The sequence below is a fragment of the Mugil cephalus genome, chromosome 4 (assembly GCF_022458985.1).
Source record: "Mugil cephalus isolate CIBA_MC_2020 chromosome 4, CIBA_Mcephalus_1.1, whole genome shotgun sequence".
Lineage (NCBI taxonomy): Eukaryota > Metazoa > Chordata > Actinopteri > Mugiliformes > Mugilidae > Mugil > Mugil cephalus.
Window position 1 is genome coordinate 5,548,086 of NC_061773.1, and position 21,804 is coordinate 5,569,889.

At 40.5% G+C, this 21,804-nt stretch overlaps 2 protein-coding genes across 2 annotated transcripts in view; one reads left to right on the forward strand and one right to left on the reverse strand.

Moving 5' to 3' along the window:
• Positions 1-5,219, forward strand: part of LOC125006927 (voltage-dependent calcium channel subunit alpha-2/delta-2-like) — a 33,985-nt gene extending 28,766 nt beyond the window's left edge. Inside the window, exons 37-38 of the mRNA XM_047583445.1 lie at positions 49-131; positions 777-5,219. Of these exons, the coding sequence (XP_047439401.1) occupies positions 49-131; positions 777-890 (197 nt within the window). The 3' untranslated portion in view covers positions 891-5,219. The remainder of the gene's footprint in view (positions 1-48; positions 132-776) is intronic.
• A 4,697-nt stretch (positions 5,220-9,916) lies between these two features.
• On the reverse strand, positions 9,917-20,978 carry LOC125006601 (myosin heavy chain, fast skeletal muscle-like). The gene is made up of 41 exons (XM_047582794.1): positions 20,883-20,978; positions 20,642-20,691; positions 19,932-20,141; positions 19,527-19,670; positions 19,296-19,452; positions 19,176-19,203; positions 18,971-19,079; positions 18,772-18,864; positions 18,621-18,684; positions 18,426-18,524; positions 18,238-18,341; positions 17,995-18,133; positions 17,799-17,917; positions 17,557-17,706; positions 17,282-17,452; positions 16,885-17,191; positions 16,706-16,779; positions 16,492-16,579; positions 16,274-16,391; positions 16,048-16,171; positions 15,802-15,938; positions 15,470-15,725; positions 15,132-15,374; positions 14,856-15,032; positions 14,621-14,766; positions 14,434-14,524; positions 13,962-14,351; positions 13,753-13,879; positions 13,389-13,507; positions 13,103-13,299; positions 12,832-13,015; positions 12,585-12,750; positions 12,351-12,475; positions 11,633-11,941; positions 11,347-11,550; positions 11,145-11,270; positions 10,882-11,052; positions 10,691-10,795; positions 10,500-10,595; positions 10,225-10,356; positions 9,917-10,045 (listed from the first exon to the last, which is right to left on the reverse strand). The coding sequence occupies exons 3-41, from the start codon at positions 20,130-20,132 to the stop codon at positions 10,025-10,027; spliced, it is 5,811 nt and encodes a 1,936-aa protein (XP_047438750.1). The 5' UTR covers positions 20,133-20,141; positions 20,642-20,691; positions 20,883-20,978; the 3' UTR covers positions 9,917-10,024.
• Between the last annotated feature and the right edge of the window lie 826 nt (positions 20,979-21,804).

Consider the following 21,804-nt stretch of genomic DNA (forward strand, 5'->3'; position numbering starts at 1 on the left):
CATCTCGTGTGGCCATTCACTGTTATCACCTTAACTAAAGATAAACAGTTCAAGAGGAGAATCCATGCGAAGTACTGAGCAATGCACGATATCGTAAAGGGCCGACTTCCTGCTTTGACTACAGTGCCTTAGTAAGTTGGTGCAGGAGTAAAAAAAATAACATAACATTATGACCACCACCTTCCTAATATTGTGTAGGTCTCCCTCATGCATCCAAAACAGTTGTGACTCATCAGAGATTCTGAGGGTGTTATAGGTTGAGTGTAGGGACCACTGTGGATCATCTTGATCAGTTTGGGATCTAGTGAATTTAGAGGCCAGGTCAACACCTTGTGCTGTTCTTCATGTTTTTTGAGTTGTTCCTAAACCGTTTGTGTGTGTGTCAGGCTGCATCCTGCTGTCATCAAGGAGTGTCATTGCTATGGGGGGGGGTGATGACCAGTACAAAATGCAGTGTTGTTTTTCAGCATAGGTAAAAAACATAGAAAGGCGATGAGCTTGCGTTTAACACACCTCTCAGGGAGCTTGGTAAGTGACCTGAATCTAAAACACTCATTATGCTGTGTAATCAGCTGGGGTGATTTTTCAAACTTAATTACTGTGAGTAATAATTTCTCTGTATGTTTAAAACCTAGGTATCATGCTGTGCTCAACCTGCTGTGCAGGTTCAGGATTAAGGCACAAATCCTATAAATAAAGTCCAAATCCATTCACAGTGATATTTCAAATGTATGAATGATGGGAAAAAGAGGATTAACTGTTAACTCTCTTTGCAGGAAAACACGTCAGAGTGTGGACGGGGTCATTCTCTGCAGTCCTCTATAGGAGTCCTCCTCTGCGTTCAGCTTGTTCTGCCTCTCTTTCATCTCGCACACGTGCAAACACTCTGACATTTTACATCTCTCTGGGTTTAGGCTCGGATCTACTGAAGGTCAGATCAAACAGCGACTGCAAAACTCTCCCTTTTTTGATCTACAAATGGCTCACGGAGCACCGTGCTCGGAGAGAAGACCCTGCATCAGCTCTTAGTGTTTTTTGCCTTATCGCTTATATGCATTTGTTAGTGTTTCAGGGCTCGAGTGCAACGTATAGAATGTGTTGAGTGTGCATGCAACTTGAACCAGGACGAGCAGGTTTGATTTCTTTTTATCTGTCCGTTTATTTAATTAGTTTTGCCCACAGGCTCGACCACATCACCAATCAACAAGAAGGTCAGGGAGGCAGTTAAAATGTGCATCAAACAGGCCAATGGACACTTACCCAGCAGGAACAGACTTCAGTCAATATTCGACTGTGGTGGTGAAATTTTAAAAGATCTTAAAAAAACAAAAAAAAAACACACACACACTTTTTTATTTTCAGAGGAATTGTATCTGCAGACTTTTACCAAAGCAGATGTGGATAAGTTACTGAGAATGTATCGATGCATCGTACATTATAGTGTCAGATTTTTGTTGTAACTCTTGTAGTTGAGATGGAACTCGTTTTACTTTTGGGTCTGGAACATTCTGAAAAACCAAAGGTTTCCTCTTTAAAATTTTAGACTAAGAAGCAATGGTAACTATAAATGTAGTGTCACAGAGTGAGACATGCAGTACTTTATGCAACATGGTCTCCGGTGATTTAATTTCCTTTCTCATAAGAACAGTTTAAACCTGAATATTTATTAGACATTGCTCCATTCTTCAGCATGTCACCCTAAACATGGATCAAAAACTCTTCTTAAGAGGCACCGCATACATGCCTGCGTGATTGGCCAAACAACTGAGTGACTTTTTTTCTTTTTAGCTCTTTCACCATCACTTTCTGACATGTGAGTGAACAGTTCTGAATATACTGCAGTCCATGTTTTGCAGTGGAGTTAGTGGAAAATTACAGATTATGCACAGCCCGTACATGGCCATACAAGTAGAGATAATGTGCATCTGGGTGAGCTTCAGATTCCTCCCGCTTATGCTTTGCTGCTCGTGGCTTGCATTTATTGTCTCATTCATTTGCATGTTCAGTCTCAGTAGACGTCTTTGCACATACATTACAGTACAGGAGCTTCTGCGCCTACAGCTGTTTTTACTTGACAGTAGATCCGGGCCTTAACCGCACATTCTCTTCAGTGTCTTTCAGTCCACCTCTGACCTTTGCCAAGACATTTTTTTGTATTATAATTTGTATCACACACGAGAGAACCCTGTTTTCCCCTCACAGTCTCGCTCTCACAATCTCACTCTGTCTCTTATGTCTTTGAACCCAACCGGATATCAAACAAAACGGAAATGACATTTTATTTCCCCCAAAATTGATTTCCTTAGAGCACTTTGACGAGAGACTGATGATTAAAGAGAAAAAATACACAAAATACCACTGACTTTTCACGACACATATCAGTACAGAAACATCTGTGTTGTCTCGTTGTGATACAGGATTGTTAAAGTCAAGGTCTGCTGTGTTGAAACGCTTCCACAGATGCTCTGTATGATCTTAAAGTGCTTCCAGTCGAGTTAGATGTTATCAAAATGTTCAACAACGGATGACCAAAATCATCAATTGTATTGATTTTTTTAGTAGCACTGCATCCTTGGTAGACTACAGTATTTAGGAATGTGTAACACTGCACGGTGTTTAGTGCACTAAGTCTATGGTCACTGGATACTTTATTCTAGCAGTAATATTCAGTTTATGGTAAATGTAAAGTCATTTACATTACAATACCACAAGAAAAGAAAATTACCTGTGACCAACATCTTTTTAAACGCGTTAAATGTCAGTAGTTTGATTGATGGGAAGCTCTTTGTCACTCTTTTGTATCCTGTGTCGTTTTTTCAATTCTGAATTTATGCACTTACGTATGCTTCTGTATGGGGAATGTAGCCTCTGAACAGCTTTCTGGTCTTATCAATATGTTGTCAGTACGCTGTGCTTTTTTGACCCACTGTCAAGATTCTCCTGATGTGTCTAGCGAATGATTCACTGTGGCAGAACATTTCTGATTTATCATGCAAGCCGTCGAACTCAACAGTCAGACAGCCGACGAAGGCAGTGATACAGAAATAATTAATGTTGAAAATTAATGTTAAAAACTGATTTTCTTCTCAGCTACAGGTTTAGTGCTAAAAAGTACAAAAAAGAAACCAGACCTTGCAATTATTGCATCTACAAAAGCAACAACAACAAAAACTAATCGCCCTAACCCTTTTGAATTTCACAGAACAAAGGTCATGTCATTCAACCAGACTCAACACTCGGTCCAAAAAGTGAGTTACATTTAAAATCTCCAGTAGGCGAAATAATGACTTCCCTCTAAAAAGGTCATTTATGTAGTTAAGTCTAAAATGTTCCCCCTTCAAACAGCTTTCTGGTCGTGCACACTGAACAGTACGCAGTGAATCTCAAACATGGCAGAGCAGTGCAACATCAAAATGTAGAAAACCCTTTCCCACAGTGATTCATTCGCTTATGTCCGTGTTACCGCCCAGTCTGGACACAGAGTTAACAGGGGGGTATTTTTAAAACGCTTTTTTGACAGAATATTTGTAAAATGCTGTTTCTCTCCGTCTGCCTGGTGATCCGCCCTGCAGTGCCTTGTTGCACTCGTCATTTTTGGACAACAGACACATTTGCATCTTAAGATGTGGACGCTCACCTCACAGGCCATGCGAAAGACACACTTGACTTCTCAGGGTCGCTGTGGTTCGACTCTAAGAAAGACTTCACGGTCGGGGGAATGTGAAAAGATGCTCCTTGTGAGCATATTTAGCGTTGGGCGCGTTGCTTGAAACAGGAGTGGGTCGAGCAGCCGGCTTCCCCCTCCTGCCTTCTCGTGGACAGATGTTTGTCAAGAACGAGCCCCGGCGCCCTCCTCCCACACCTCTGCACTGGTTCGGCCTTGACTCAAAGCTCGGAGCCGTCCATTTTCACAGAACACGTCCGATCTGCACATGTATCGTGCATATTCTCTGTCTGACGCCTGTTTGAAATGCATACTTTTCAGTTAGGACTGACTGGAAAGAGTGAATGTTTATGTACAGTATATGTACTGTCATGCATCTCTGCTGCACCCGAGCATGGCGGTGAGCCGGAGATGCAGATTAAAGCTCAACACTGATTGAAGAAGACCTCAACACAAACACTGCTTTAAAAAAAAAAAAAAAAAAAAGTCAGAAAACTACTGTGATTCTGAGACCTGCAGCATTTACTTTTGTCGTTTTGCATTATCAGAACAGCACTGTTGTACATTGAGGAAAGACATTTTGTGGAACTCTTTATAGTCTACAGTACAGTATATTCCTACTGTTGAGGTCAGTGTTGTAGTTTTAAATTTCGGATATTTATTTGCATGATGTTTTGAACAGTTAACAGATTTCTGTACATATTCTGATGGATATTTTACATTCCTGTCCACATTCGGATCTCCAGCTCCGTGGGGAGAAGCGATGTGCCCTCTGTGGATGTTCTTGGAGATGTGGAGGCCACAGAGCTCTTACATCGGAACGAAGAAAGCTGAAAGTTTGACTTCAGTGAAGCCTATAGTAACTGTCAGTGTTTGCAATTTAGATCTTTTACATCAAGTAAAAGCACAGAGAAGTTTAGAGTTATGAGCAACATACTGCCTGATTGAACTTTACTCCTTTAAGTAAAAAGGTCTCTAATTGATATAAAACTACTGCAAATGATTTATGCACTTAAAGGCTCTATAACAAATAAATAAGAGTGGCATGTGTGTGGGGAGCCCCCTTTATTAATTAACTTTGTTTATGAACTAGATTTAAATGTCGCTTATTTCATTTATTTACGTGTTATTTTATATATTTATTTATTTGGGTATTGTGCGTGATATTTGTATTGAACAGAAAGGATCTGGATGTGATTGAAGCTTGTGTGGGAACAAGACGCAGTTTACAAGAAAAAAAAAAAATCTAAACGGACAAAAATGAGCTCTATATCCTGTATGTCTATGTCTTTAATTTACTGAGTATCGAACGATAAGAATGTCCATGTTTCTGCTGTAACTTTGCTTTTCATTCAGCTGACGTTGTCGTTTCCTCGGGACCGTTTCCTCTCTTCGTGCCAGTCTCCAATGCCACCTCATTTTTGTACAGACAATGTGAAGCAGTCAGCAGAAGATGAAGGCTAACTTTGTAAAGATTTTGTCAGTCGCATTACAAAATGGATATTTAAATGTTTATATCTTTGGTGATTAAATGCTATTGATATTTTTCACTTTAGCTCTGAATGTTTTATTTCTCTCCACCCATTAGTCGTCTTGCAGAATAATGCTCCTTCACACACTTTTTATACACCACAGTGTTCATCTGTCTAATTTACTAAAGTTATCCAGTTTTCTCCCAAAGCAACTTGCATGTCGCATTTTGCATGTTTTCCCCTCTGCGACTGAGAGAAAACCCGATTTGAAATGTTTTCTATTGACCTATATTCATCCATCAGGCATAACATTATGACCACCTTCCTAATATTGTCTCCCTTGTGCCTCCAAGACAGTTGTGACTCATCAGAGAATGGACATGGGTCTTCTGAAAGTGTCCTGTGGTGATTGGAAACTGAATGTTGTTGGTGTTTTTTGAGTTGTTCCTAAATTGTATTTGTGCGTGTGTGCTGCCAGCAATCAGTGTCATTGCTATGGGGTGGGGGTGCATGTGGTACATGTTTAAGTAACAGTGGAACATTGAATTGTCACAAGATGGTCATGGTGGTTATAATGTTATGCCTGATTACTATATTTCAGAGTTGTTCCTACATTAACGTACCACTTAAAGTTCACCGTTTTATATTAATTAAACTACATCACATAACTATTCTCCCCACATGGAAGTGACAAATAATTACAGAATCACTGTAAACAATTGCCATGTGCCTGATGTCAGTCACTACCCATCTTTCAGTGCTCTCCATTCAGGAAAAAGTCACAATGACTGAACTGTTTTTGTTAATGCTTTTGACTTTCTTTTTTAGACTGAAATGCTTCTTTTATTATCTGGAGCCTTAGAGGGCTTTATTGCCTTCTTAAGTTCTATTTCGTACGACTGCCAGACACAATGACTTCATAGAACCCAAGTTACATTCATAAGTCACATAAGCTGTAAGGCCTCACTGCTTTTGCCACAGTTGCTACCCTCATCAGCTCTGGCAATCCAGTCATTGCTCCCTTTCATTGCATCAGGTGACCAATATACTGCCAGGAAACAGTAAAATGATTGGCTTTTTCAGTATTTTGTTACTTCGGTAAGGAAGTTGCTATTAACATAGTGAACGTACACATTGATTAGTGTTGGCCAGAGACGATTAAAGCAGATAAAACAGCTGGTTAACTGGTTTAAAACTCATGAAGGGAATAAAAATTAAATCGAATAGGAAACATCACACTAAAGTATGGCACAAAACACGAAAAATGGCTGAAAAAAACAAGTGTCCTCTTAAAAAATGAAAGTAGGGCTGGATAGAATAATACAATAAGCTTTGAACAACAGCCTAACAAAGGAAATGGCCAAAACATGTTTTGTAGTCCAAAGCCCAAGGATATTCAGCTTATCTTCTACTACCGCTTATCCTCACTAGGGTCACGGGGGTTTTTGGAGCCTATCCCAGCTGTCAGGACAGGTCGCCAGCCAATGGTATTCATATTACTTTATATTACTATTGCAAAGGCGAAGAAAAGAATGAATTATCTGAAATGCATCAATTTTACGCAAACTTCTTAAATAATGACCAGTGATTGTCTTTAAACAAAAAGGATATAAGAAATAGAATTCCACATGCAGTATATTTATCTACATGTGGTGAAACTACATTACAGGTCTTATCACTTCAGTCCATTCCAACAAGCGCCTCTTTGTTTGTCTTTGTCTAATGCAGAGAGACCGAGTTTCTTCGTCAGCTGTTGAGGTTTAGAATAAAAATCTTAAAAATCCAGGAGTCAAGCAGGTTGGCGGTTCAAGGGTATTTGCTCCCAGTGTTTATCAGTGAGGATATCAAAGAGGAGCCTGAGGTCCTTAAAGGAAAGACGATAGGTCGCTGACACTAAAAGCTCTGGATGGAAGTTATGGGATGTTTTGGCTTCTGCGAGACCCATAAACCAGCAGCCCAGCAGGCACGCGGCTCTCTGAAGTCTTCTTTGGATAAGTGGTACCTTCCACCCAGCAGGCAGCGTGCCTTGTTATGTGGAAATGATGTCTGATTTAGCTCTGATATCAGACCCTGAGTGTTTGGCAAAGCATAGCGAATCCCTATTGTCATTTTAATACATCATGTTGAAATAATGCAGCAGAGCTCAGTAGCAAGTCCCTAATAAACCTGAACATTACAGCCAAAGACCAGATGAAGGTTTCGGGAGAGACGAGGACTGATGTAGGTCTGCTGCAGAACACAACTTTGTGTGAGTAAAGCTGCTTCTAATTACATGTAATGAGAGGGAACTAGGATCAGCACTTGTTTTGTCATGTCTTTGTTAATGAAGCTACTCTGTCGGAGCAATACGTCTTGAAATTTTGCAGCTGGTTGGGTTTAAAAGGGTTTATATTTGCAAGAAATGGAACAAACTTGTCTCATTTTTATTATCTGTTTTATGGTAAAAAACAAAACAAAAACAGTTATGTTAAATGAGCTTATTACTGACTATTACTTACTATTTCTTATTACTATTATATAGATATGGTAATGTAAAATGACAGAGAACTTTTCAGTGGTTGCTGTGGTGTCTCATTTGTTTTCAAATGTAACTATTCTCTAACACAGATACAGCTACTTGGAAGGTCTGAGTCTGACTTTGAACGGGGTGTGAACTTATTCACTATGCAGAAAACATATTAGTACCACACTCGGCTGTGTTGATAGTTATGCTGAAATTAAATTGGACAAAACAAGCCGTGTAAGCAGACAGAGTCATAAAATGCTGGACTGTCTCCCACGGGTCCTCCAACAATAACGTGGTATTATAAAGTTGTGACTCACATGGTGCCATATATATTCAGGAGCAAACAGGTGCACTGAGTTTAGTGGTGGGAGAAAGCAGCTGTCAGCTCTCACAATGTTAATGAAGTGGCTCCCTAAAGAGGAAACACATGCTGATCTGTTGCTTTGTCCCAGCGGATGTCTGTAATTCACTTCATTCTGACATATCAATGACAGCAGCAATGCAACACACCCCACTGCTATATATCACAGTTGTATGTGATGTATGAGATTTGTGATTATTAAAAATATTTCACTTCTGCACAAAACGCTTCACTGCACGTGTTTGCTTTTCTCTCGTCAATCGAAGTATGACAGGGAAACCATTTGACAGTCAGTGATGATGTGTGTTTGATTTATTACACCTAAGTCACCAGTTTTCTCTAAAATAAAAATATGTGTCCTTACATCCAGCCAACTGGAATCTGAGCCTTTGCTGGTTGCCTAGCAACACCACCCTGATGACAAGATAACAGAAATAGTCCAGAGGGCCGCATCACTCTCCTCCAGAAAGCACAACCTTTTTTTTTTTTTTCGTTTTTTTGGGAAAAAAAAAAAACATGGGTTTGTATGTATTAACCCTTTAACACGTAAGTCTAAAAATTACTGCAAGAATACCAGGAATTTGAAATATCTGGCAGATATTTACGATTCACTGCATGTTACAAATGTGTAATAACCATCCAGGAGAGGTGAAATTAGTGAAATAATTACCCGAACGACACCACATTGGCTGTAAAGTGTGAGCTTTCAGACACCGTTGGAATTTTTCCAATAGCGCAAATATTTGTGGCAATCCAAAGTGTGCTTGTGCAAAACTGCTGCATGCAACACAACAGTTTTAAACTATCATGTGTGAATCTGCCAGGTTTGTCATGTATCTCCGCATGGTTCTCTCTCATCGCAATATGGAAACACTTTGGCTGCTGAAACCCGGTGAAGTTTTGCATGTTGACGTTGTTTTTATCCAAAGTTGTCACCCATACTGCGTGTGCATGTTATAGTTGTCTCCTTCCCAACACGAGCAAATTTGCACATGGATGGCTGTTTTTGTTGTAGTTTCAGATTCTAGTTTGAGCAGTGGTGCCGGTAACTGGTTATAGTACGTGTTTCTCTGATCTGATCCCTTTTTTTGCAGCGACGTGATTAACGATTTACTATTTTCAACCCAGTAACCAGATTACTTCTCCAAATCACTGTGCTTTACATTTTATAATAAAAAATATAAATGTACATATTATATTTTTACTTTCTTTTATTTTTATATTTATAAATATATCGATATATTTTTGCTTCCTTCGTGCCTCTTGGGGAGTGACGTCACCTATGCGACAAGTCACGTTTTCAACATGAGGACAACTCACGTGTAAAACCACGCAGTGACACAAAGGTAAGCAACAGTGGAGGGAGCAGAGTGATGCACGTTTTCTAGCTGGAAATACTGGAAATAATATATCTGAGTTTGTGTCAGCTATAGAAAACAATATTAAGGGTCGCTCTACACTGCTGGCGACAAAGTCCTCTCTAGCTTCAAAAACACAACATCGAATTTAAAGAAACATTTGGAGTCGCAGCAGGGCGTTCAAGCTAACAGAGCAGGTCCCACCAGGTGGTGGAAGCAGAGAACTGCACCTAATGCAGGTCAGGAGGTCCACCGCCACCCAACAACAAAGATGGACTTTGGTACAAAACCAGTAAGTGGGGAGAGTTGAATAAGTTGGTCGGGCAGTCCCATGTTGTAGAAGAAAATTAGTAATCTAACTTAGACACTTTTAAGATCAAGTAATCAGTAAAGTAGCTGTTGCAACACTGTGTCTGAGTCATAAGACAACACAAACATAATAATAATAATAATAATAACATAATAGAGCGTGGAACATTTAAATTACCACAACGTGTGAAGACACCCAAGTATTGGGGTTGTGTTCTATGTAAAGAAGAGCTCAAAAGCAGCAGATTGGTAAAATTGTTTATTGAATGTAGATCTACAACATGTAATGAGAGCGTTTCAATGAAAAATCATATTTTATGAATTCCATTTTGGCTGCTCACAGAAAACTGAAAGTTATTCTTCAGATTCCTTTGGCTGGAATAAACAGGAAAAAAAAAACATGATGAAGAACTTTGTCTTTTTGTCAGGTGTCTTTAATTTGAACCTTTTGAAATTAACATTTAAATCAGTTTCATACAGCATCATACTGATTAATATCAAACAACTGTAGCTCCTAAACTGTTACTGCAGCTTGAGTCTCTTGTATTACTTACTTTTCCGATTTCTCGACTCTTTGCCCTCAGCTTATTGACCTGGGACTCGGCGATGTCGGCACGCTCCTGAGCTTCCTCCAGCTCGTGCTGAACCTTCCTGAGCCTCGAGAGGTGAGTGTTGGCCTGCTCGTCCTATGAGAAAATTCCACACTCGGAGTTAACATCTATCGAGACTGAAGATACAGAGACTTGATGGTTCTAGTAATACACAGCAAACTACATTTTTGCTGTCAACCATTTTCTAGCTGCAATAGAATTATGATAATGTGACTCACAGCCTCCTCAGCCTGTCTCTTGTAGGCCTTCACTTTGAGCTGCAGCTTGTCCACCAGATCCTGGAGTCTGGTGATGTTCTTCTTGTCCTCCTCTGTCTGCAATTCACATTAATTCACAATCGGAAATGAGTGATATCCTGATTCCCCCACACATCCATATTGATGAAATGAAGAAAAAACAAAACACCTACCTGATAGGTGAGCTCCTTCACTCTACGTTCATATTTGCGAACGCCTTTGACTGCGTCGGCTCCTCGTCTCTGCTCAGCTTCAACTTCAGTCTCAAGCTCACGCACCTGAAAAATAACATAGATACAAAATTAAAGTTGAAATGTAGTCTGACAGGAGTTCAGGTCAGGCTGTAGAATAAATGTATCTTTACCCTAGACTCCAGTTTCTGGAGCTGCTTCTTTCCACCCTTCATGGCCAGATTCTCAGCCTCATCCAGACGGTGCTGCAGGTCCTTCACTGTCACCTCCAGGTTCTTCTTCATCCTCTCCAAATGAGCACTGGTGTCCTGCTCCTTCTTCAGCTCTTCTGCCATCATGGCAGCCTGAAATCATAAACATGCTGTGTTGTTTTCAGTTCTTACTAAGATAAGTGTGTACTGGATAAATGGTTTAGATGAGCACCAGGATGACTCACATCAGTGATGGCCTTCTTTGCTTTATCTTCAGCATTTCTTGCTTCCTGAACAGCATCTTCTACTTCACCTTGGATCTGAACAAGGTCAGTCTCCAGCTTCTTCTTGGTATTGATGAGGCTGGTATTCTGTTGTAAAGCAAGTCACTGTGAAACCCCATGGCTTAACAAAATAATAATTACATTTGTCAGACTTCAAGAGTACCTGGGAGTGCAGCAGTCCCACTCGCTCGCTGGCATCCACCAGCTCCTGCTCAGCTACTTTGCGGCCTCTCTCTGTCTGCTCTAGAGCAACTCTCAGCTCCTCAATCTCAGCCACCATCAGGTTGTTCCTGCGTTCCACCATTGCAGCCTGCTCCTTCATGTCTTCCTGACCTCTGATGGCTTCATCAAGGTGCAGCTGGGCATCCTGAATTGTACAAAATTGATAGATATCAGCTTTCAGCTACTTTTTAAAAAGAAAGTGCTCTGTCACAAATCTTCCACCTTACCTTAAGCTGTCCCTGCACATTCCTCAGCTGTTTCTGGGCTTCAGCAGCCTGGCGGTTGGCATGGCTCAGCTGAATCTCCATCTCGTTGAGGTCTCCCTCCATCTTCTTCTTGACTCTCAGAGCATCATTCCTGCTTCTGACCTCTGCATCCAGAGTGCTCTGCATGGACTCCATCACTCTCTGGCTGTTCCTCTTGATCTGTTCAATCTCCTCATCCTTCTCTGCAAGTTTTCTGTCAATCTCACTCTTGATTTGGGTCAGTTCAAGCTGAGCACGGAGAATCTTGGATTCCTCGTGCTCCAAGGTAGCCTGTGAACAAGTGTGAAATGTATGAGATACAACACAGAATGTTTCATTCATTAAAAATACAGAAACTGAGTCATTGTGAAGTATAGCTTAGACGACTAGCTTTGCAGGATGAGTCTCACACAGATATGCTGCTTATGTTTTAAAAAAAGTCCTAGTGTTGCTGAAGCTCTGAGATTTAAAAATCTCAGAGCTTCAGCAGCACTAGGACTGTAAGTTGTATACTTTTTCTTTTTTGCAGTATTTCAGATGTGTATCTATGATTGAGATTCTATATGAGTTTGGTTGAGAGTTTTACATTTCTGTTTTAACTACTTGTTGCTCTATTGTTCAGTGTCTGAATTCAATTTGATATTTGGTCGTGGTGGTTCGTCTGTCACTGTAACAATATATAAATGGAGTTGTGTTTTACCTCTGCCTCCTCCAAAGCAGTCTGGATTTCTGACTTTTCACCTTCCACCGTCTTCTTCCCCTTCTCCAGTTCATGGATTGTCTTACCAGTCTCACCAAGTTGTTCACTCAGGTCTGAGATCTCCTCTGTTGGAGCAGATTATTGTTGACAGACTTAAAAAATGTCTTTTTAATGATCACAATACTTAGGACAGACTGTATATTAAGAAAATAAGGACATGATCCATTGTCTTACGTTGCAGGTTCTTGTTCTCCCTCTTCATGGTCTCCAGTTGGTCCAGAGATTCTTCATAAGAGTTTTTCAATTTGAAAAGCTCAGTGCTCATTGTGCGAGCCTCTTTTTGAGCTCCTTCCAGCTCTGCCTGGCTCTCCTCATACTTCTGCTTCCACTCAGCCAGAACCTAAAGGTGTAAGAAACCAGTGAGTGCTGTCTGTCACCTCACCTTAACTGTATGAAGATGTGTACAACAGAAATATCTCACCTTGTCAAAGTTCCTTTGTTTCTTGTCAAGGTTTGCAGCCAGACCATTAGCTCTCTCCACGTCAATCATCAGGTCCTCCACTTCACCCTGCAGTCTCTGTTTAGTCTTTTCCAGAGAGGCACATTTGGCATTCACAGCCTCGATGGATTCCTCTGCATCCTGAAGACGCTGGGCAAGCTTTTTCCTATTAAGAACAATCCATTTTCAAACTTACAGTGTATCAAAACCTAAACATGATTACAAGTGGACAGAGATAAAACAGAAGACTGACTTTGCCTCCTCCAGCTCCTCAGTGCGCTGAATAGCATCAGTCTCATATTTGGTTCTCCACTGAGCCACCTCGCTGTTAGCCTTGGACATTGCACGCTGCAGCTCAGCTTTGGCCTCCTGCTCCTCCTCATACTGCTCTCTGAGCAGGTCACAGTCATGGCGAGCTGACTGAACAGCATGAGCCAGGGCGTTCTTGGCCTATAAAATAAATGTGATTATTATTTGGAACCAATCATTACATGGCCTCTTATCTCTGTGAGTATGCCGCCTCTTTTATAAATTGTTACCTTCACTTCCTCCTCGATGTGTCTCTTCAGCTCTTCAATCTGCTGAGTGTAAGCCTGTTTGCCTCTGGTCAGCTGAGACACAAGAGCTTCCTTCTCCTCCAGCTGACGTGTACATTCACCTATTCAATGATTATCATTAATGACACGTACATCAGAGGATCACAAGATGTAGATTTCACATAAAAGTTGCAGATGCAGAAGAACGACATTGTCATAAAAACTGTCAGAAATAACATGTCTCCATATTTAAGTTATAAAATTTTGTTGACCATTGTTAGAAGTCAATAAGAGATGCAGGTTTGGCTCCGTTTGTAGGAGCTTGATTTTTGCAGGATAACATAAAGCTGTAAAGCGAGGCTCATACCATTTTCAGTTTGAAGTCGTGCTTTCTGTGAACCAATGTCATTCAGCTGGCGAATGTTCTCATCGTTCTTGGATTTGAGCTCACTCAGTTGATCTTCTAATGTCCTGCACATCTTTTCAAGGTTACCCTGATAAAGGGTATAAACATCTATTAGTTAAAACAGAAAGATTGCAGTTTCTTTTCACTTCATGTAAGATTATCTTTCTCACCTTTGCTTTGGCAATAGACTCCATATTGCTTGAGAGGTCATCAATCTCCATCTTGTATTCGCTCTTCTCTTTCTCCAGCTTCTGTTTGACTCTCTGGAGGTTATCAATCTGTTCTCCCAGTTCTGCCACGCTGTCGGCTTGCTTCTTGCGGAGAGCTGCAGCGGTGGCCTCGTGCTGCAGGGTGGACTCTTCGAGATCACGACGCAGCTTCTGAAACTCAGCCTCACGCTTCTTGTTCATCTCGATCTGAGCTGCAGTTGCTCCACCAGCTTCTTCAAGCCTCTCGCTGATCTCCTCAAGTTCCCTGGCAAGATCAGACCTCTGCTTCTCAACCTTGGCCCGAGCGGCCCTCTCAGCCTCAATCTCCTCCTCCAGCTCTTCAATACGAGCCTGAAACACACAAAAGGTTTAAGAGAAACTTCCAAAAGAAATATGAACTTTCTCTTGCTTTAACTGATACATCTAACTGTACCTGAAGTTCTTTTATCTTTTTCTGTAACTGGATTCCAAGAGACTGCTCATCCTCAATCTTACTCAGGAGCTGACTTGTCTCAAAGTCCTTCCTAAAGGCAAGAACAGGTTTTCCAATATTAAAGATGCGTTTCTGTAAAGCCTCTCATAGAAACTCTTAGTATCAATACACAAATTCTTATTCTTACTTCTTTATTTTCTCTTCGGACTGCTGCTTGTCATTCTCCAGATCCATGATGGATTCCTGAGCCAGTTTCAGATCTCCTTCCAGCTTCCTTTTTGCTCTCTCAAGATCCATACGGAGCTTCTTTTCTTGCTCCAGAGAACCTTCAAGCTATTGGATGTGTCAACAATTTGTACAGTTTGAAGAGGGTTTTAGTTGTTGATGTTGTTTTAAAATATACAGTATTCATAAGCACTCACATCGTCCACTTGTTGCTCCAGCTTGGTTTTGGCCTTTGTCAGAGTGTTGACTTTGTCTTCCTCTGCCTGCAGATCATCAAGGGTCTGCTGATGGGCCTCTTGGAGGGCTTTCTTTTCTTTGGTCAACTTGGCAATGGTCTCATCTTGAGAAGCCATTTCCTCTGTAAGGTTTTTGACCTATAAAATTTGACATGAATTTTAATCAACACAAAGATTTTTCCATCTTCACAGAAGTAAAATTATATCTTACAGTATTAAAAGCACAAGTCTTGTTACCTTGTTCTCAGTGGCATGTTTCTCCTTTTCCACTTTGGCCAAGGTGAGCTCCAAGTCATCAATGTCTTTCTTCAACTCAGAGCACTCGTCCTCCAGCTTCCTCTTCTTGGCAGTCAGCTCAGCATTCATTTCCTCCTCATCCTCCAGTCTTTCGGTTGTCTCTTTGAGTTTGGCCTCAAGCTGGATTTTTGCTTTAATGAGCCCCTCACACCTTTCCTCTGCGTCAGCAAGGTTTTCACCTTCCTAAAAGTCAATATAAGTATGTTTGTTAATCAAATGATTTAGTTCATTTTAGAAATTTGGCTGATGTGTGATTTCAGTTTGGTTTTCAAACTCACAGACTGCACTTGCAACAATAAATCATTCTTCTCCTGTAGCAGAGAGACCATCTTCTCCTCCAGTTCTTTCTTCTTAGCCAGAGCCTTTGTTAGGTCTTCTTTGGTCTTTCCAAACTCCTCTTTCATTACGGCCATCTCTTTCTCAGTCTCAGCACTCTTCAGCAGAGGCTTAATCTTGAAGTACAGCTTCATCCATGGCCATGTTTTGACATTCATGAATGCACGGATGTTGTACTGGATGGTGAAAATAGCATCTCTGATGGAAAAAAAATGAGTTGGAAAATGATCATTTGTTTTATAACATTGAAATCTGCAACAGACAGATGAATTACCTTCTTTCCATCATTTTGACGAACTCTGTCCTCATGAGGAAACCTCTGCAGAGAGCCTGAGTCATTGTGACCAGCTCAGCCAATTTCTCATCTCTCATCTCCTCCAGAGTTCCCAGCAGACCAGCTTTGAAGAATACCTGAGAATCAGCAAAACAAATGACTTTTTAACGTTGTTGATTAATGACAATAGCTTTAACTAACCCACTCTATAAACAACTGTTTTATGGCAACATTTTTTTGCTGTACCTTTGTGTGTCCAAATTTGTACTGAGTGTGGTCAACATCAATAGAACCCAAGAGTTTCTCTGAGGCCTTCTTGTTGTCAATGAACTGTCCCTCAGGGATGACACTGGCATTCAATACTTTGTATCTAAATGCACAATATTTCAGTACTTTAGTCAGATACATTACCTTAAAGATAAAACAACAACAAAACATGCTTTAGTGGTCGTGAAGATGAGACTTCTTCTACCTCTGCTTGAAGTCACCGTAGAGGATCCTGCTGGGGAAACCTTTTCTGCAGATTCTGATACCTTCCAGCACACCGTTACACCTCAGCTGGTGGATGACCAAGAAGTTCTCCATCAGACCTGAAATATAATGTAAGTTTATAAGATAATGTTATCAGAACGTAGTGATAAACTGACAAATGTTAAATACAATAATGCTGTTCTTCTGAAGATGAGGTACCTGGTGTCTTTGATTCGTTGGGAATCAAACAGCGTACAAAATGAGGATGAGTGCTCCTCAAGTTGGTCATCAGCTTGCCCAAATTCTCCTGAAGAATGAACATTTTATTAGACAAATGCATTAGACTTCAGACTTTAATTTAGTAGACTGTAGACATATTCAAACACAAATCAGGCATAAATGAGAATGCATTGGTCGTTCTTTCATATCTTACACGGAACAAAGCAGACACCGTCTGGAAGGAGCCTCCCTTCTTCTTGCCACCTTTCTTGCCACCGCCACCGTCAGCTGTCAGTAAAACAATAACCGTGTAATTATTCAATTTACAAGTAATTTGATCCTGAATTTAATTTTTTAGTATTCATTAATATAGAGATAGAAATCAGCAGGTACCATCAGCTGAGGCGTGTGATGCATAAAGGAAAGCCAAGAGTTTGACTGCAGACTTCTGGTACAGCTGGACCACAGAGTCGTTCAGAGGGTCTTTGTTCTTATCCAGCCAGCCTGTAATGTTGTAGTCAACAGTCCCAGCATAGTGCACCAGGGAGAAATGCGCCTCAGCCTTGCCTTTAGCTGGCTTTGGCTTCTCAAAGGATTTGCTTTTTCCAAGATGCTGGTCATAGAGTTTGTTCTTGAAGGTTGTATCTGTTGCCTTAGGGAACATGCACTCCTCTTCAAGGATGGAGAAGATGCCCATTGGCTGTCAGAATGAAATGAAATGATTATTTTACACAACTTTCGAGTCATTAGATGGTCTTCTGTGATTGTGAATATACAGCAAATGACTCACCTTCTCAATAAGCTCAATGCAAGCAGCCAAGTCCATACCAAAGTCAATGAACTCCCATTCAATCCCCTCTTTCTTGTACTCTTCTTGCTCCAGGACAAACATGTGATGGTTGAAAAACTGTTGCAGTTTTTCATTGGTGAAGTTGATGCACAGCTGCTCCAAGCTGTTGTACTGATAATACAAACAGAAGGTGATTAGGGAGTCCAACCTATATAAATAAACCCTTTTGATCCATATCTCTTAATGCATTACCATTTAAAAATATTAAAACTTACATCAAAGATTTCAAACCCAGCAATGTCGAGCACACCGATGAAGAACTGCCTTGGTTGTCTGGTGTCCAGCATCTCATTGATTCTGACGACCATCCACAAGAACATTTTCTCATAGACAGATTTGCAGAGAGCCATCACGGCATTGTTGACCTGATTTTACAGAAACACATGTCGTTGATTATTTTATTGGAAAAGAGTTAAACATGATAAAGTGATCTCCAGATTGTATGAGAACATTTCACCTGTGGAACAGTCTGACCCTTGGTCACAAATTCGTTTCCAACTTTCACTCTTGGGTAGCACAGAGCCTTCAGCAGGTCTGCAGAGTTCAGGCCCATGAGGTATGAGATTTTATCCGCAACTGAAAAAGAAAGACAAAAAAACTAGTAAAACTGTTTTTCTTTAAAATGAACAAAAGAAAAGTCAAGTGCAACATACTCTCTGTGCCATCAGGTTCAGCCTGCTCTTCTCGCTGCTTCTGCTTGAACTTCATGTTTCCATGTTGCATCACAGCTCCAGTCAGCTTGTAAATGTTAGCTTTTTCTTCTCCAGTGAAGCCCAGGATGTCAATGGCAGTCTGTGTATTAAATTAAATGACATTTGAAAAAACATAGGTTTAAAAAAACAAACATTCCTCTCTGATGTTTTAATAGTTATTAGTGTATATTTTATGATTCTTACATCAGTAGCAATGAATTCTTCAACGTCATTGATACTCTTGACAGTAATTTCCCCCATACTGACCATGGGGTAGTCATAAGGGTTGGTGGTGATGAGGAGAGCCTCTGAAAAATAGAAAAAGTGAGTTCCTGTCAGCAAATGTCCATTACACAGCAGAGAATGATTTTTATAAACATTTCATATTCTACCCAGTAGCTCAGGTTTGTGGCCTGTCATGAGCTGGTAGAAGATGTGGTAACTTCTCTCAGCAGACAACTGGAATGTTACTCGAGACTTCTCCAGCAGATCTGTACAACAAGGCAAAACAACATGTGAGTAAGAAAACAGTAGGCTGAGCTGAAGGCACATAAAAAAAACAAGTGCTCTATCATTATTAGCCTTACATGTTTCAATGTCTGCAGAGGCCAACTTTCCAGTTGTTGCAAAATGGATTCTGATAAATTTACCCTATCCAAAAGAAGAAGAAAGAAGTTACTGCATAACTTCTTGATTTTTGTGATGTTGTTTTGAACAACTTAGTTAATGAAGACTTACAAAGCGCGAGGAGTTGTCATTCCTCACAGTCTTGGCATTACCATAAGCCTCCAGCAGTGGGTTGGCTGCAATGATTTGATCCTCCAGTGACCCCTTCATTTAGAAAAAAACAATGCTTCATACTTGATGGTCCTAGGTCATGATCAATATGTCTGTGTGAGCTCAACTGACACTTCTTTCTTGAGATGAGTTTATTTACCTGCATTTTTCCAGGAACAGGCTCAGATTTCTTTCCAGGAACTGCGATTGTCGCAAAGTACTGGATGACACGTTTGGTGTTGACAGTCTTTCCTGCACCAGATTCTCCACTGGTTTGAGAAATGTGATCAGTGAAATAATTAGGACACTTTTGATATGGCTATTGTTGGAAATATGCATCATCACGCAAAACTGTGGACACTTACGTAATCAGGATTGACTGGTTTTCTCTATCTGTAAGACATTAGAATGATAAACAATAGTTGACTTCTCTAGTGTGGCCTCTGTACGTCTAAACTCATACCATCTTACAAAGTGATCAGTACCTTGGAGCATGAACTGATAGGCGTTATCAGAGATAGAGAAGATGTGGGGTGGAGCCTCAATCCTCTTTTTGCCTCTGTATCCTGCAACAACCACTGCATCGTACACTGGGAGCCACTTGTAGGGGTTCACAGTGACGCAGAACAGCCCAGAGTAGGTCTGTGGAGTAGGAGAGATCATCAGTGACACATCTTCCTGTATAAACTTTAATCTACTGATGAAGACAAACTCACGTAGATCATCCATGCTGCATAGCGCTCTTTGAGGTTATACAGCACAGCAGGCTCGTTGAGGTGGGTCATCATGGCCATGTCCTCAATCTTATCAAACTTCGGAGGGTTCATGGGGAAGATTTCAGTGTCTTTGACGGTGATACTCTAAAGCAATGACAGAAGTGTCATGAGTGCCTTAGACACCAGTTGATAAATTTGTGCAACTTATAATTTAGAGTCCACAAACCTACACACACAGTGCTAACTTAAAAACATGATCACAACACAAAGACATCTTCTGCATTCATTCACTCTTATGTTGACTTATCTTTTAAACTTTCTCAATTGATTTAAAGGACACCTTTCAGCCACTCAGTTCTACATTCAGCTGTGCTTAGAGGAGTTACACTATGTCACCATTCTTACCTTCCCACACAGAGTCTCCACGGTGGCTTTGCCCCCCTCTTTCTTGACAAGTTTCCCCTTGAGGTACATCTCAGCCGGCTCGGTCACAAAGTAGGCTGATTTAGCATCAAAGGGGGTGTTCTGGGCCTCTATACGCTCCTTTTCCGGCTTCCGGAGGTAAACGGCCGCCGGGCCAAAACACTCCATTTCCCCATCACCCATGACTGTTTACTGGAAGTAAGTAATAAAGAAACCACTCATTTCAGTCATTATTTGAACTCTGGTATAATACATCCCTACTGAACAAATGACAGTGGGGAATTGACATTTGTGTTAATCATCTACATGAGACTTTGTAACATCTTTGACTCATGATATCTTTGTTAAATTGCCTGATAACTGTTGGTGCATCATGTTGGGGCAGTGATGTCTAACATCTGCCACAAAAATACTGCAAATAATGCACTTAAAATGCATTAGAGTAATTAAAAGCAGCAGCTAACCATCAGCTTCTCATTTCAACTTAATTATGCAGAAATATGAATTGAGATTCATGAAACAAAATGAAATGAAATAAACAATGAAATAAACAATGTTATTACTATTTCAGACACTGCTGCTGTTAATTAAAACTTAGACATTCATACATCAGCTGACCCATCACTTATAACTCATTATCAATCAAAATATTCATTTACAAAGTGAAACTGAAGAATGAAGAGATGAGTTACCTTTTTCCCCTCCCTCAAGAAGAACAGTTATCAGTGGTGTTTTGATGATTCTGAAGAAAGTAATGCAAACAGTTCAAATTAATAACTAATTCAATTATTCTGAATATAAAAAATACCTCACTGTAAATTTAAGTCCTTGCACAAATACTGCAGTTGTTCATCTGGCAGTAAGTGGCCATGCCCTGCATTGTTTATTAAGCTGCTGGCTCTGCTCCTGCTAATAAAAGACTAACTCACTCACCTTGAGTGGTCGCCTGGCAGTCCTTGGGGGTGTCCAGCCCTCCTTCTTATATAGAGCGATTGACGTTCCCTCAAAACAAATGACCATCCTTTATTTGGTCACTACTCCGTGCTTGAGTATTTTTGCCTTCAAATTTGATCTCTGGCGTCTTTGGATGCTGATCAACAGGCAGTTCATCACAGGTTAAATTCATCTTACTCTTCCTTTCAGAATAACTCTCTCACATGTTTTGGACGGTGGTAGGTTACTAATGGGTTATGGTTAATAAGTCTTTATAAATAGCACCTTCTCCTCTTCTTATTGGCGTTTGGATTGGATTAAAAGACTAAAACAGAAAGTGTGTTTTTTTGCAATTTATTCATTAGAAACTGTCATTTATTTGTGTGAATTTGAAAGCGGTGTGTTTTAAGGTGGTGTACTTTAGCGTAAAAGTGGTCAGAGTGCATTTAATACCTTTGTCCAGCTGTGAATTGTTTTACAAGAGGAGTAAACCCACACAACAGACTATTAAACTGGAGACAGATTTCAAAAGTGTAGTCCAAGTCAGTCACAAGGCTGCATTTTTCAAACCTTGTGTAAATGTTGTTATGGCAAGCATATTGGTTACCGAAGCACAGACATTGTTTAGGTCACTTTGATAATCTCCGTAATGCACCTTGGCACTGCAGAGGATCTGAGTTTAGCCGTGGAGAAGCTCTCACATGTCACTGGTATTCGGTCGCGGGAGGCTTGCAAGTCTTCCCTGTGACAAAGGAATTGAACTGGGCCTAACAGCTGCTAATCTAAGAACTTGTGGAAATGATGATACCTCATGATAGCAAAAGAGCTTACTGAAGTCTGCCTTTTATGAAATCCCAAACTTAATTGGATTTGTTCTGCGGAGATAAAAGACAACAGAAAGTAGAACAATAGCCATATTTAT

Coding starts and splice junctions, on each gene's coding strand:
- LOC125006601 (XM_047582794.1), bottom strand. CDS start 20,132: ATGGGTGATGGGGAAATGGAGTGTTTTGGCCCGGCGGCCGTTTACCTC. Junction 13,880..13,961: donor AGTCTATTGCCAAAGCAAAG/GTGAGAAAGATA, acceptor ACCCTTTATCAG/GGTAACCTTGAAAAGATGTG. Junction 10,596..10,690: donor TGAAGGAGCTCACCTATCAG/GTAGGTGTTTTG, acceptor TGTGAATTGCAG/ACAGAGGAGGACAAGAAGAA.